Raw genomic sequence first — 16233 nt, forward strand, 5'->3', positions numbered from 1 at the left:
GTTCTCTATTGTTCAGGAGGTGTCTTTTTGGTGAACAGCGTGGTAGCGGGTTCACCCAGCTGCCCGGTCCGTCTTTAACGAGCTCCTTGACTGTTAACCTCGGGAATCCTCTATCTTCCCTCAATGGTGTTTGTTTGTCGTCGTCCCTTGTTGTCTGGAACGCTGTGCACCGTAGGTCATCGGTGCATTTCTCTTGCACGAGAACATCTCCGCGTAGTTTGGTGAAACGCTTTTGTGTCTCTTTGTTGACTGCCATCGGGAGGTTATTGTCTCCCCGGATGTAACGAAGAACAGTCTCTTTTGCCCTAGCAAAACCCTTTATGAAATGTCTCTGTGGCTGTCTCTTTTTAGATGTGTGAGAGGACAGTCCTTTTGACACTGTGGCTTCACCTGTGGGGCGCAATCTTTTGCGGCTATGCCAGCCGTGGCAGATGGTTGCTTTGTCGCTTGATACTCTGTGGAGAGGAACAACTGTACGTCTTAGTCGTGCCACTGCTCGCGAGAGGACTGTTTGATCGTTCATTGCCTTGAATTGGACGATCCCTTTGTCGGTCACCTTTGGGAGGTTACTTTCTTCCTTCGGTGGAATCGACTCATCATCTTTAGCTGTCTGGACTGCTGAGCATCCCAGGCCATTGTCACATCCCCCTGATGTGAGGATGTTTTTGTTGATCTCAGGGGTATGACCTTGTCTCTTTTCTTCACTTGGCTCTTCGGTCACTTGGAGATGGCCAAGACATGATTCAGAGAGGGATGTGTGTCCACATTCTGTTACCACTGTTCTGTGGGCGTCAAAATAGTCTCGTCCGTGCTCTTTGTCGGTGCACGTGTTGCCCACTATCACCCATCCTAGGTCGAGTCTTTGTGCGTATGGCGCGTTGTGGGGTCCGTTATGCTGATTACGGACTTTATGTACCCTCATGATGTCCCTGCTGAGCAGCAGCAAGATCTTGGCGCCTTGTTCTACCGGCAGGATGTAGTTGGCTATTCCCTTGAGGTGCGGGTAATGGCGTGCCATGTCTGGTGTGGGAATCTCATCCCTGTTTGTGGCCATGTGGCTGCACTCGATGAGTGTTGGAAGGGGCATGTTCACTTTGCCGTCTATTGAGCATATGGTGTAGCCATTCACTCTTCTCCCTGTGGTCTCCATTCGCCCTGCGCACGTTCTGAGAGTGTAAGGAGAAGCACCATCTTGTATGTTGAACATATCGAAGAACTCTGACCTGACCAGCGATCGGTTGCTCTGGTCGTCGAGGATTGCGTACATCCGAATAGCCTTCTCAGGTTGTCCCTGGGGGTGCACTGTGACAAGGCATATTTTGGAGCAGGATATTTTGTCACCTTCTTTTCCGCAAACCTCAGTGCGCAGAGATGTGACGGATGTTGACTCTCCTTCTCCTTCCTCCCCGCCATGCTCCTCTGGGTGTAACGATGTCACGTGATTGTCGCTTTCGCACACTGTGCATTTGATCTCTTCTTTACAGTCCCTGGCTAGGTGAGTCGTGGAACCGCAGCACCTGAAGCAAACTCTGAATTCTCCAAGTAACCTCTTGCGTTCCTCTAGGGACTTCATCCTGAATCCAAAGCACTTGTTGAGTGGATGTGGCTTCTTGTGTATGGGACATTCCCTGTTTGGGTCCCTTGGTTCCTTGCCTCCGGCGACCGACTGATCGGGAGTAGTTTGGGTCGTGGGAGGCACGTCCGTCCTGCGGGCCGAGATGGGTGTTTGGGTGTTACCATATCTCATCGCTGGTCTCTCGTTCCTCAGGCTGCTTGCACTATATGTGGTTTGCGCACCTAAGATGAAACTGGGGTCGTTCCTTGTCCTGGCTGCTTCGCGAATGAAGCTCAAGAAAACTGAGAATGGGGGGTAGACGACTTGTTTCTCCCTTTTGTATTTGGAGCCTTGTGAAATCCATTTTTCTTGGAGGTTGAAGGGTAGCTTCTCCAGGATGGGTCTCACTCCACGAGCTGAATCTAGGACGTTGAGACCTATTAAGGAATGGTCTTTCCTTGCGAACTCCAGTTCTTGCAGCAGGTCCCCGAGCTCTCATAACTACGAGTAGTCTTTAGTTGTGATCTTGGGGAAGCTGTCGACTCTTTTGAAGAGCGAATCCTCGACTGCTTCGGGGCTGCCGTAGGACTCTTCTAGCCTTTCCCACACTAGGTGAAGCCCTACTTGGGGTTGGTGCACGTTGGCCGCCCGAAGTCTCTTCGCGTGCTCCCTGGATTCGTTCCCCAGGAACTTGAATAGCAGGTTGAGCTCTTCCCTTGCTGAGAAGTCCAAGCTGTTGATTGCGTCTTTCAACGTGAACTTCCACGTCCGGTAGTTCTCAGGGCGGTCGTCGAAGCTGGTGAGTCCTGCTTGCACCAGGTCACGCCGGATCATGTACTTGACTATGTCTGTCAGGCCTGAGGCCTCGGCGTGTTTGTCCCGTTCTGAGATAGTTGCTGGGAGGGTTTGTCGCCTCTTCCTTGGCGTGGACGCGTGATGACTGCTGGCTAGTGTGAGGGGCTGTGTTCTCCCATGTGGGTGCACCTGGATGGCGAGCCTGTTGCGGTGCATCCGTGCGCGCGCTGGCGTGTGGATTACTGTTGCGGCTGTGGCTATCCCAGGCAGCATGTACCATTGAAGGAACAGCATCTTCTCCTCGTGGGCCTAGCAAGTCTTCGGTGTCTGTGGAGTCGCTCCCACCGTGTTGAGATGGTGCGCTGGTGTTTACGCTGAAGAGGCTCCTTACGTAGTCTTCAGTGCGTCGGGCTGGATCCTCTGAGACTATCCGTCTGTACAGTTGCTCCCCGCCGTCCTGTCTCGCGGCTGCTTCTAGGACTTCAGCTTGGGCTATGGCGGCAGCGGCTTCCTTCTCTTGATTAAGTGCCTCTAGTTCCGCATCGAATTCGGCTTTCCTACGCACAGTCGCTGCGGCGGCAGTAGCGGCAGCGGCATTGGCAGCAGTAGCATTGGCGGCGGTGACCTGCTCCGCCTCTTCTATGCGCGCTTTTTCTGCCCTTACGGCTGCCTCTCTCCGACCATATTCGGCCCTGGCACGTGCGGCCTTTGCGGTGGCTCGCGCCTTGGTGGCGTTTGCGCCTGCGCTAGACACGTGAGATTGCGCTGATCTTGCTGACCTTGATGAGTGTCTGGATGCGCTGGAGCGCTGTGATGCGGTTTCCAGCAAAAGGTCCTTTCTCCTACTCTCAGCCTCCGTGATAGCGGTCCGCACGCGGCTGTCTCGTGCCAGGTCAATGTTACTCTGTGAGTCTCTTTCTTGCAGGCTGTCGCTGTTGTTGGCCCTGGTCAGGTAAGTAATGAATGCCTGTGACAGCTCTTGATAACGCGAGTGATCAGTCCTTAATTGCGTTATTGCCTGCTCGAGCTGTTGCGCATAGTTGCCAACACTAGTAACATTGCGTATTCCCAGTGTGGTTGTTTCCCAGGCCAACTCTAATTTAGCGCGGTGCGCTTCAATGTCAGTCTCATATTTTTCGCGGGCCTTTTGTGTCTGTGACTGTCCGTTTGGGCCTTGCGCCTGCCTGCGCCTGTTGCAGATGCGCAGCGGTCTCTGCGTCTGAGTGATCGCTTTCCTGCGTGATGTCTGGTGAGGCTCTGAGTTCTGCCATGCTGTAGGTGTGTGTAGGCCTTTAGCCAGTGCGTGTGGCGTGCGGTCTTTTACCTTGTCAGCGATGGGCGTCTGTCTCAGATGATGCCGAGCGGTGTCCTGCAGCGTGTAGCGTAGGGGTAGCTGTACTCACAGGTGTCCGGTGGCTCTGACCCGTGTCCTGGCGGGTGTCCGGTAGCGTGGCCCTTGATGGCGCTAGCCGTAGAGACGTGCGCAGGGGTAGGTGAGATGGTGGCTCCTCGCTATGGGGCTGTGCAGAGGGTGGACTCAAAAAGACAGAGAAGGCAATCAAGGCTCTGTGTGTAAAGTGCACTGTCAGTCTGCAAAGCTGCTGCCATAGGTGCAGGGTGTATGCTGGCTGTGACCAGTGTAAATCTGCTTGCTCATCTGTAAGGTTGCAGGCTGTGTGCAGTTTGCTGTATAAAGCTTGCTGCCCTGTCTGGCAGTGTGAAGCTGCTGCTTGTGCAGAGACTGCTCTGTGTTCTTATTAGCAAAGTAAGGCTGCTCACTGTCTTTGCATAAAGCTGTAGTTGTTTGCTGTGCAGAGACTGATGGCTCTGTGTAGCAACGTGGAGCAGTATGCTTGTACAGTGTGGTGAGAGACTGCTGTTTATGTGCTGTGTAAGCTGCTTGCTTGTTTCTTTAGCATAAAGGCTGTGGGTAGCAGCTCCTCTGTGTGTGTCCCCAAGGCACACGGTCCTCTTTGTACTTTTCTGAAGCCAGGGTCACGTGTGATGTGTGAATGGCTCCCGATAGCATTAACTCAGTTCCCTTTTAAATCACTCCAAGCCCTGTAATATTTCCTCCACTTTATTGGGAAAAGCAGCAGGACACAGATACTTGTGGATGGTGTGTAGTGGTGATTATTAGTTAGAAACCGGTAAAAAGAGATGGCCTCACCATGGGGGATGAACAGAGAAGGGCTTCTGTACTCACTGTCTCCAGGGGTGGGAAAGGAAGTGAGGGGCAGTGTGGGTAAAAGGAATAGTCTAGGGGCAGACTATCTCTGAACAAACAGGAGGGGGGGCAGACTAGCCCATTCTGGTGAGTATCTCAGGGGCTGCTGTAGCAGCTCACTGATTCCATGCTCCCAGGCAAGGAATGCAACATTGTTGCGAGTTACACAGGCACAGTATGTGTGTGTGCAAACTCCATGCAGCTGGGAATGAGATCTGACAGGCAGAAGCTGTAAAGGAGAGAGGGGGGTGAATCAGAAAGGTAGTTCTTGTTCCATGACAGGGTCACACTCGACTCCTCTCTCACATTCTCCTCTCACATTCAAAATGTTTCTAACACGTGTCGCTTTTTCCTCCGCAATATAACAAAGATACGCCTGTTCCTTTGTTGCGCGACTGCTAAAACTCTGACTCAGGCCCTCATTCTCTCCCGTCTTGATTACTGTAACCTCCTGCTGTCCGGCCTCCCCGCTTCTCACCTGTCTCCCCTACAATCTATCCTAAACGCTGCTGCCATAATCACTCTACTATTTCCTAAATCTGTCTCCGCGTCTCCCCTCCTGAAATCCCTCTCCTGGCTTCCGATCAAATCCCGTATTACACACTCAATTCTCCTCCTCACTTTAAAGCTTTACACTCTTCTGCCCCTCCTTACATCTCAGCCCTAATTTCTCGTTATGCACCATCCAGACTCTTGCGTTCTGCTCAAAGATGTCTTCTTTCTACCCTCTTTATATCTAAAGCCCTCTCCCGACTTAAACCTTTTTCACTGACTGCCCACACCTCTGGAATGCCCTTCCCCTCAATACCCGACTAGCACCCTCTCTATCCACCATTGAGACCCGCCTTAGGACACATTTGCTTAAAGAAGCATATGAATAGCACTGTAGATAATACTAGACACACGATACATAAAGCTTGGCCCCCCTGCAGACACACTTACCAAAATGCCCTCCTACTGTCTCTGTACGTTCCTCCTACCTACCAATTAGATTGTTATTTATATTATTTGTTATTTATATAACTACCACGTGTATTTCTACTGTGAAACGCTATACAAATAAAAACTTACAATACAACACTAACACTAACACTGTAACACTAACACTGTAACACTAACACTAACACTGTAACACTAACACTAACACTGTCACACACTAACACTGTCACACACTGTCACACTGTCACACACTAACACAGTCACACTGTCACACACTAACACTGTTACACTGTCACACACTAACACTGTCACACTGTAACACTGACACTGTCACACTGTAACACTAACACTGTCACACTGTAACACTAACACTGTCACACTGTAAAACTAACACTTCAACACTGTAACACTACCACTGTAACACTAACACTGTAACACTAACACTAACACTGTCACACACTAACACTGTCACACACTAACACTGTCACACTGTAACACTAACACTGCAACATTAACACTGTCACACTGCAACACTAACACTGTAACACTAACACTGTCACACACTAACACTGTCACACACTAATACTGTCACACACTAACACTGTCACACACTAACACTGTCAGACACTAACATTGTCACACACTAACACTGTCACACACTAACACTGTCACATACTAACACTGTAACACTGTCACACACTAACACTATCACACACTAACACTGTCACACACTAACACTGTAACACTGTCACACACTAACATTGTCACACACTAACACTGTCACACACTAACACTGTCACATACTAACACTGTAACACTGTCACACACTAACACTATCACACACTAACACTAACACTGTCACACTGTAACACTAACACTGCAACACTAACACTGTGTAAGGATTCAGCTCCTGGGTTTTGCTGGAACTGATCCTTACAGAGCTATTCAGTTTCCAGACAAGCCCCCCCTGACCCTGCAATCAGGTATCACCTGCGCTTGCAATCCCTGCAGCCTGCAATCAGGTATCACCTGCGCTTGCGATCCCTGCAGCCTGCAATCAGGTATCACCTGCGCTTGCGATCCCTGCAGCCTGCAATCAGGTATCACCTGCGCTTGCGATCCCTGCAGCCTGCATGCCTCCTATGCAGCTCTGTCTCATTGGCTGTCTGTTCTATTTAACTCCTGCCCCTCCCCCCAGAAAGTGGCTGCGCATAAACCAAGTTATCCTTGGATGTAACTGTGTTTGCCTCAAACACCTCTGTCTTAGCCTTACTTGTTTGCCTTGCTGAAGCGCTGGAGTCCCCAGCACTAAGTTTCGCTGTTCCTGAGGCCTGTCTGCATATCCCTCGTGCAGAGGCTGCATCGCTGTTCCTGAGGCCTGTCTGCATATCCCTCGTGCAGAGGCTGCATCGCTGTTCCTGAGGCCTGTCTGCATATCCCTCGTGCAGAGGCTGCATCGCTGTTCCTGAGGCCTGTCTGCATATCCCTCGTGCAGAGGCCTGCATCGCTATTCCTGAGGCCTGTCTGCATATACCTCATGCAGAGGCCTGCATCTCTGTTCCTGAGGCCTCTCTGCATATCCCTCATGCAGAGGCCTGCATCGCTGTTCCTGAGGCCTGTCTGCATATCCCTCGTGCAGAGGCTGCATCGCTGTTCCTGAGGCCTGTCTGCATATACCTCATGCAGAGGCCTGCATCGCTGTTCCTGAGGCCTGTCTGCATATCCCTCGTGCAGAGGCTGCATCGCTGTTCCTGAGGCCTGTCTGCATATCCCTCGTGCAGAGGCTGCATCGCTGTTCCTGAGGCCTCTCTGCATATTCCTCGTGCAGAGGCCTGCATCTCTGTTCCTGAGGCCTCTCTGCATATTCCTCGTGCAGAGGCTGCATCGCTGTTCCTGAGGCCTGTCTGCATATCCCTCATGCAGAGGCTGCATCGCTGTTCCTGAGGCCTGTCTGCATATCCCTCGTGCAGAGGCCTGCATCGCTGTTCCTGAGGCCTGTCCTCATATCCCTCATGCAGAGGCTGCATCGCTGTTCCTGAGGCCTGTCTGCATATCCCTCGTGCAGAGGCTGCATCGCTGTTCCTGAGGCCTGTCTGCATATCCCTCGTGCAGAGGCCTGCATCGCTGTTCCTGAGGCCTGTCTGCATATCCCTCATGCAGAGGCCTGCATCGCTGTTCCTGAGGCCTGTCTGCATATCCCTCGTGCAGAGGCTGCATCGCTGTTCCTGAGGCCTGTCTGCATATCCCTCGTGCAGAAGCCTGCATCGCTGTTCCTGAGGCCTGTCCTCATATCCCTCATGCAGAGGCCTGCATCGCTGTTCCTGAGGCCTGTCTGCATATCCCTCGTGCAGAGGCTGCATCGCTGTTCCTGAGGCCTGTCTGCATATCCCTCGTGCAGAGGCTGCATCGCTGTTCCTGAGGCCTGTCTGCATATCCCTCGTGCAGAGGCTGCATCGCTGTTCCTGAGGCCTGTCTGCATATCCCTCGTGCAGAGGCTGCATCGCTGTTCCTGAGGCCTGTCTGCATATCCCTCGTGCAGAGGCCTGCATCGCTGTTCCTGAGGCCTGTCTGCATATCCCTCGTGCAGAGGCCTGCATCGCTGTTCCTGAGGCCTGTCTGCATATCCCTCGTGCAGAGGCCTGCATCGCTGTTCCTGAGGCCTGTCTGCATATACCTCATGCAGAGGCTGCATCGCTGTTCCTGAGGCCTCTCTGCATATCCCTCATGCAGAGGCCTGCATCGCTGTTCCTGAGGCCTGTCTGCATATCCCTCGTGCAGAGGCTGCATCGCTGTTCCTGAGGCCTGTCTGCATATCCCTCGTGCAGAGGCTGCATCGCTGTTCCTGAGGCCTGTCTGCATATCCCTCGTGCAGAGGCTGCATCTCTGTTCCTGAGGCCTCTCTGCATATTCCTCGTGCAGAGGCTGCATCGCTGTTCCTGAGGCCTGTCTGCATATCCCTCGTGCAGAGGCCTGCATCGCTGTTCCTGAGGCCTGTCTGCATATCCCTCGTGCAGAAGCCTGCATCGCTGTTCCTGAGGCCTGTCTGCATATCCCTCGTGCAGAGGCCTGCATCGCTGTTCCTGAGGCCTGTCTGCATATCCCTCGTGCAGAGGCCTGCATCGCTGTTCCTGAGGCCTGTCTGCATATCCCTCGTGCAGAGGCTGCATCGCTGTTCCTGAGGCCTGTCTAATGTGAAATTATAATAGGCTTTATTGTGCCTGTTCCTTTTCATCAGGAAATTATCCAAACACAGGGGGGGGGGGGAACAAAGATTCCATTCACTTGGGAGTATTTCTAGTGAAATCCTATGCAATTAGTTCACATCTCCATTAGTTAAGCATGTCTCGCAGCCCCAAAACATATACAGAGGCGACACGTTTAAATTGAGCAGGGCTAGTACCGCAAGCCGGGACATGCCCCGGCTTGCTAGCCCCACTCCCTCGGCGTGACGCGCGGTCACGCGTCATCGGGTGCCTGCGCCCCCTGCACGCGCGTCCAGGGCTCCCCGAGGGAGCCCTGGTGTCCCGCGATGTGGGGGATGGCGGCAGGCGGTTCCGGGGGACCCGGCGGACCCGGCGAGCGGAGGAAGAAAGCCCCGTTCGGAGGGCGCTCCTCCGCGGCTTCGGCGCGCGCCCGGCACCCTCCGGCGCGCCAGGTTACTGCTGCGGCCGAGACCGGGCAAATGCTCGAATAAACTCGGCCGCAGCAGTAGCATGAAAATAAGCAGATATAAGCAGTCTATTAAGAATAAAAGTGTAATCTGTTTCTTGGAGGGAAAATCTTCTCACTTCCTGGTTCAGCTTCAGGTGTAGTAATTTTCCCTGTGTCTTGAAATCAGCTCTGCTGTGCAGAGCTCAAGACCGGTCAGCTCCAAAGGTCAGCTCTCAGTCAGAGCTAAGGAGTCACTTCCTGTCTCACAGGCAGGCTTTTGTAAGCAATCTAATCAGGCAGGTGGTGTTTAGTAATTAACTACCACACTGCTAGATTAAAGGCACATTACTGAACAGGGATAAGTCCCCTGTTACACGGGAATAAATGGAATATAGGAAGGAAAGATGGAAAATGTCTCAAATGTGCCCCCCCCCTCCACCCCCCCCCCCCAACACACGCGTGCACACAACACGCAGGCTTTCACATACATACACCACACAAACAACAAACACGGGGTGTCTCTCTCCTGGGCTGTCTCTCTCCCGGGCTCTCTCTCACGCTGCCTCTCTCCTATGCTGTCTCCTGGATTGTCTCTCTCTTTGGCTTTGTCTCTCTCTTGGGCTGGCACTCTCTCGGGCTGGCTCTCTCTCGGGCTGTCTCTCTCGGGCTCTCTCTCTCCCGGGCTGTCTCTCTCCCAGGCTGTCTCTCTCCCAGGCTGTCTCTCTCCCAGGCTGTCTCTGTCCTGGCCTGTCTCTCTCCTGGCCTGTCTCTCAGGCTGTCTCTGTCCTGGCCTGTCTCTCAGACTGTCTCTCTCCCGGCCTGTCTCTTAGGTATGCCTTTCACTCCTCATCGTGGTTGGTTTCAGGCCCAGCAGATCCAGCTCCACCAGGCCGCCTCCACTTTCACCCGGACTCCCCATCAAAAGGCTCCCACTGGATGAGACAGACCGTCTCTTTCGACAGACTGAAACTCACCAACAACGCTCAGGATATGAGAGGCCATGTGAGGGGGGAAAGAGAAAGGGGGAGTGAGAGGGCAGGGGGAGTGAGAGGGCGGGGGGAGTGAGAGGGCGGGGGGAGTGAGAGGGCGGGGGGAGCGAGAGGGCAGGGGGAGCGAGAGGGCAGGGGTAGCGAGAGGGCAGGGGTAGCGAGAGGGCAGGGGGAGTGAGAGGGCAGGGGGAGCGAGAGGGCAGGGGGAGCGAGGGCAGGGGGAGTGAGGGGGCAGGGGGAGTGAGGGGGTGGAGGGAGTGAGAGGGCAGGGCACAGTGAGAGGGCAGGGGGAGTGAGAGGGCAGGGCACAGTGAGAGGGCAGGGGGAGCGAGAGGGCAGGGCACAGTGAGAGGGCAGGGGGAGTGAGAGGGCAGGGGGAGCGAGAGGGCAGGGCACAGTGAGAGGGCAGGGGGAGCGAGAGGGCAGGGGGAGCGAGAGGGCAGGGGGAGCGAGAGGGCAGGGGGAGCGAGAGGGCAGGGGGAGCGAGAGGGCAGGGGGAGCGAGAGGGCAGGGCACAGTGAGAGGGCAGGGGGAGTGAGAGGGCAGGGGGAGTGAGAGGGCAGGGGGAGTGAGAGGGCAGGGGGAGTGAGAGGGCGGGGCAGGGGGAGCGAGAGGGCAGGGGGAGCGAGAGGGCAGGGGGAGCGAGAGGGCGGAGGGAGCGTGAGGGCGGAGGGAGTGAGAGGGCGGGGGGAGCGAGAGGGCAGGGGGAGCGAGAGGGCAGAGGGAGCGAGAGGGCAGGGGGAGCGAGAGGGCAGGGGGAGCGAGAGGGCAGGGGGAGCGAGAGGGCAGGGGGAGCGAGAGGGCAGAGGGAGCGAGAGGGCAGGGGGAGCGAGAGGGCAGGGGGAGTGAGAGGGCAGAGGAAGTGAGAGGGCAGGGCACAGTGAGAGGGCAGGGGGAGCGAGAGGGCAGGGGGAGTGAGAGGGCAGAGGGAGTGAGAGGGCAGGGGGAGCGAGAGGGCAGAGGGAGCGAGAGGGCAGGGGGAGCGAGAGGGCAGGGGAGCGAGAGGGCAGGGGGAGTGAGAGGGCAGGGCACAGTGAGAGGGCAGGGGGAGCGAGAGGGCAGGGGGAGCGAGAGGGCAGAGGGAGTGAGAGGGCAGGGCACAGTGAGAGGGCGGGGCACAGTGAGAGGGCAGGGGGAGTGAGAGGGCAGGGCACAGTGAGAGGGCAGGGGGAGCGAGAGGGCAGGGGGAGCGAGAGGGCAGGGCACAGTGAGAGGGCAGGGGGAGCGAGAGGGCAGGGCACAGTGAGAGGGCAGGGGGAGCGAGAGGGCAGGGGGAGCGAGAAGGCAGGGGGAGCGAGAGGGCAGGGCACAGTGAGAGGGCAGGGGGAGCGAGAGGGCAGGGGGAGCGAGAGGGCAGGGGGAGCGAGAGGGCAGGGGGAGCGAGAGGGCAGGGGGAGCGAGAGGGCAGGGCACAGTGAGATGGCAGGGGGAGTGAGAGGGCAGGGGGAGTGAGAGGGCGGGGGGAGTGAGAGGGCGGGGGGAGTGAGAGGGCAGGGCACAGTGAGAGGGCAGGGGGAGTGAGAGGGCAGGGGGAGTGAGAGGGCAGGGGGAGTGAGAGGGCAGGGGGAGCGAGAGGGCAGGGGGAGCGAGAGGGCAGGGGGAGCGAGAGGGCAGGGGGAGCGAGAGGGCAGGGCACAGTGAGAGGGCAGGGGGAGTGAGAGGGCGGGGGGAGCGAGAGGGCAGGGGGAGCGAGAGGGCAGGGGGAGCGAGAGGGCGGGGGGAGCGAGAGGGCGGGGGGAGCGAGAGGGCGGGGGGAGCGAGAGGGCGGGGGGAGCGAGAGGGCGGGGGGAGCGAGAGGGCGGGGGGATTGAGAGGGCAGGGCACAGTGAGAGGGCAGGGGGAGCGAGAGGGCGGGGGGAGCGAGAGGGCGGGGGGAGCGAGAGGGCGGGGGGAGCGAGAGGGCGGGGGGAGCGAGAGGGCGGGGGGAGCGAGAGGGCGGGGGGAGCGAGAGGGCAGGGGGAGCGAGAGGGCAGGGGGAGCGAGAGGGCAGGGGGAGCGAGAGGGCAGGGGGAGCGAGAGGGCAGGGGGAGCGAGAGGGCAGGGGGAGCGAGAGGGCAGGGGGAGCGAGAGGGCAGGGGGAGCGAGAGGGCAGGGGGAGCGAGAGGGCAGGGGGAGCGAGAGGGCAGGGGGAGCGAGAGGGCAGGGGGAGCGAGAGGGCAGAGGGAGCGAGAGGGCAGGGCATAGTGAGAGGGCAGGGGGAGCGAGAGGGCAGGGCACAGTGAGAGGGCAGGGGGAGCGAGAGGGCAGGGGGAGCGAGAGGGCAGGGGGAGCGAGAGGGCAGGGCACAGTGAGAGTGGGAGGGGGAGTGAGAGGGCAGGGGGAGTGAGAGGGCGGGGGGAGCGAGAGGGCGGGGGGAGCGAGAGGGCGGGGGGAGTGAGAGTGGGAGGGGGAGTGAGAGGGCAGGGGGAGTGAGAGGGCAGGGGGAGTGAGAGGGCAGGGCACAGTGAGAGGGCGGGGGGAGCGAGAGGGCAGGGCACAGTGAGAGGGCGGGGGAGCGAGAGGGCAGGGCACAGTGAGAGGGCAGGGGGAGCGAGAGGGCAGGGGGAGCGAGAGGGCAGTCGGAGCGAGAGGGCAGGGGGAGTGAGAGGGCAGGGGGAGTGAGAGGGCAGGGGGAGTGAGAGGGCGGGGCAGAGTGAGAGGGCAGGGGGAGTGAGAGGGCGGGGCACAGTGAGAGTGGGAGGGGGAGTGAGAGGGCGGGGCACAGTGAGAGTGAGAGGGGGAGTAAGGAGCAGTGGGAGTGAGAGGGCAGGGGGGGTGAGAGGGCGGGGGGAGTGAGAGGGCAGGGCACAGTGAGAGTGGGAGGGGGAGTTAGAGGGCAGGGCACAGTGAGAGTGGGAGGGGGAGTGAGGGCAGGGGAGTGAGAGGGCAGGGGGAGTGATAGGGCAGGGGGAGTGAGAGGGCAGGGGGAGTGAGAGGGCGGGGCACAGTGAGAGGGCAGGGGGAGTGATAGGGCAGGGGGAGTGAGAGGGCAGGGGGAGTGAGAGGGCGGGGCACAGTGAGAGGGCAGGGCACAGTGAGAGGGCAGGGGGAGTGAGAGGGCGGGGCAGAGTGAGAGTTGGAGGGGGAGTGAGAGGGCAGGGGGATTGAGAGGGCGGGGCACAGTGAGAGTGAGAGGGGGAGTGAGGAGCAGTGGGAGTGAGAGGGCAGGGGGGGTGAGAGGGCAGGGGGAGTGAGAGGGCAGGGCACAGTGAGAGTGGGAGGGGGATTTAGAGGGCAGGGGGAGTGAGAGGGCAGGGCACAGTGAGAGTGGGAGGGTGAGTGAGGGCAGGGGAGTGAGGGCAGGGGGAGTGAGAAGGCAGGGGGAGTGAGAGGGCAGGGGGAGTGAAAGGGCAGGGCACAGTGAGAGGGCAGGGCACAGTGAGAGGGCAGGGCACAGTGAGAGGGCAGGGCACAGTGAGAGGGCAGGGGGAGTGAGAGGGCAGGGCACAGTGAGAGGGCAGGGGGAGTGAGAGGGCAGGGCACAGTGAGAGGGCAGCACACAGTGAGAGGGCAGGGCAGAGTGAGAGGGCAGGGGGAGTGAGAGGGCAGGGGGAGTGAGAGGGCAGGGGGAGTGAGAGGGCGGGGCACAGTGAGAGGGCAGGGGGAGTGAGAGGGCGGGGCACAGTGAGAGTGGGAGGGGGAGTGAGAGGGCAGGGGGATTGAGAGGGCGGGCACAGTGAGAGTGAGAGGGGGAATGAGGAGCAGTGGGAGTGAGAGGGTAGGGGGGGTGAGAGGGCGGGGGGAGTGATAGGGCAGGGCACAGTGAGAGTGGGAGGGGGAGTTAGAGGGCAGGGGGAGTGAGAGGGCAGGGCACAGTGAGAGTGGGAGGGGGAGTGAGGGCAGGGGAGTGAGAGGGCAGGGGGAGTGAGAGGGCAGGGGGAGTGAGAGGGCAGGGGGAGTGAGATTGCAGGGCACAGTGAGAGGGCAGGGGGAGTGAGAGGGCAGGGCACAGTGAGAGGGCGGGGGGAGTGAGAGGGCAGGGGGAGTGAGAGGGCAGGGGGAGTGAGAGGGCAGGGGGAGTGAGAGGGCAGGGGGAGTGAGAGGGCAGGGGGAGTGAGAGGGCAGGGGGAGTGAGAGGGCAGATAGAGTGAGAGGGCAGGGCACAGTGAGGAGCAGTGGGAGTGAGAGGGCAGGGGGAGCGAGAGGGCAGGGCACAGTGAGAGTGGGAGGTGGAATGAGAGGGAGGAAGCGGCAGTATTATCCGTGACTCCATGTGCTGCTGTGTATATAAATATATATGTTTGTGTGTGTGTTAATAGCGGGTGGTGAGAGCTTACAGGAGGGCACTGCTGGATTAAGTCTCCCCAGTGATCTCCCAGATCCTGCGGTTACAGCCTCTCTTCTCCACGTCCCTCCCACACATTCCCTCATCCCATCATCTCCAGCCCGTGTCTCCCCACTGCTGGATGAAGCCTCCCCAGTGATCCCCCAGGTCCTGCGGTTACAGCCTCTCTTCTCCACGTCCCTCCCACACATTCTCTCATCCCATCCTCCCCAGCCCGTGTCTCCCCACTGCTGGATGAAGCCTCCCCAGTGATCCCCCAGGTCCTGCGGTTACAGCCTCTCTTCTCCACGTCCCTCCCACACATTCTCTCATCCCATCCTCCCCAGCCCGTGTCTCCCCACTGCTGGATGCAGACTCCCCAGTGATCTCCCAGGTCCTGCGGTTACAGCCTCTCTTCTCCACGTCGCTCCCACACATTCCCTCATCCCATCCTCTCCAGCCCGTGTCTCCCCACTGCTGGATTAAGTCTCCCCAGTGATCTCCCAGGTCCTTCGGTTACAGCCTCTCTTCTCCACGTCGCTCCCACACATTCCCTCATCCCATCCTCCCCAGCCCGTGTCTCCCCACTTCTGGATGAAGCCTCCCAAGTGATCCCCCAGGTCCTGCGGTTACAGCCTCTCTTCTCCACGTCCCTCCCACACATTCCCTCATCCCATCCTCCCCAGCCCGTGTCTCCCCACTGCTGGATGCAGACTCCCCAGTGCTCTCCCTGGTCCTGCGGTTACAGCCTCTCTTCTCCATGTCGCTCCCACACATTTCCTCATCCCATCCTCTCCAGCCCGTGTCTCCCCACTGCTGGATGCAGACTCCCCAGTGATCTCCCAGGTCCTGCGGTTACAGCCTCTCTTCTCCACGTCGCTCCCACACATTCCCTCATCCCATCCTCTCCAGCCCGTGTCTCCCCACTGCTGGATTAAGTCTCCCCAGTGATCTCCCAGGTCCTTCGGTTACAGCCTCTCTTCTCCACGTCGCTCCCACACATTCCCTCATCCCATCCTCCCCAGCCCGTGTCTCCCCACTTCTGGATGAAGCCTCCCAAGTGATCCCCCAGGTCCTGCGGTTACAGCCTCTTCTCCACGTCGCTCCCACACATTCCCTCATCCCATCCTCTCAAGACTGTGTCTCCCCACTGCTGGATGAAGCCTCCCCGGTGATCTCCCAGGTCCTGCGGTTACTGCCTCTCTTCTCCACGTCGCTCCCACACATTCCCTCATCTCATCACCTTCAGCCCGTGTCTCCCCACTGCTGGATGAAGCCTCCCCAGTGATCTCCCAGGTCCTGCGGTTACTGCCTCTCTTCTCCACGTCGCTCCCACACATTCCCTCATCTCATCACCTTCAGCCCGTGTCTCCCCACTGCTGGATGAAGCCTCCCCAATGATCTCCCAGGTCCTGCGGTTACAGTCTCTCTTCTCCACGTCGCTCCCACACATTGTCTCATCTTATCCTCCCAGCCCGTGTCTCCCCACTGCTGGATGAAGCCTCCCCAATGATCTCCCAGGTCCTGCGGTTACAGTCTCTCTTCTCCACGTCGCTCCCACACATTGTCTCATCTTATCCTCCCAGCCTACTTTTGGGCGTTGTCTTGGTCTTTTACTGTAGTTTCCCTTGGAATCCAGTCAATTACTATCCCTATCCAACGAGGGTCATTTCTTCTTACGATATGTCCGGCCCACCGCCATTTTAATTTGTTCACCCTTCTGATGTCACAGACGTTTGGTTTGGAACCCATTTATTCTTTATCCTGTCTCTTCGGATAACACCCAGCATGCATCTCTCCATACTTCTTTGAGTTGTCTGAAACTTCTGAATTA

At 58.1% G+C, this 16233-nt stretch overlaps 1 protein-coding gene across 1 annotated transcript in view; it reads left to right on the forward strand.

The window, feature by feature from the left end:
• Nucleotides 1-16233, forward strand: part of TBX10 (T-box transcription factor 10) — a 96269-nt gene that overhangs the window by 41918 nt on the left and 38118 nt on the right. Inside the window, exon 3 of the mRNA XM_075580621.1 lies at nucleotides 9998-10169. Within this exon, the coding sequence (XP_075436736.1) occupies nucleotides 9998-10169 (172 nt within the window). The remainder of the gene's footprint in view (nucleotides 1-9997; nucleotides 10170-16233) is intronic.

This window comes from Ascaphus truei (genome assembly GCF_040206685.1).
Source record: "Ascaphus truei isolate aAscTru1 chromosome 8 unlocalized genomic scaffold, aAscTru1.hap1 SUPER_8_unloc_1, whole genome shotgun sequence".
Lineage (NCBI taxonomy): Eukaryota > Metazoa > Chordata > Amphibia > Anura > Ascaphidae > Ascaphus > Ascaphus truei.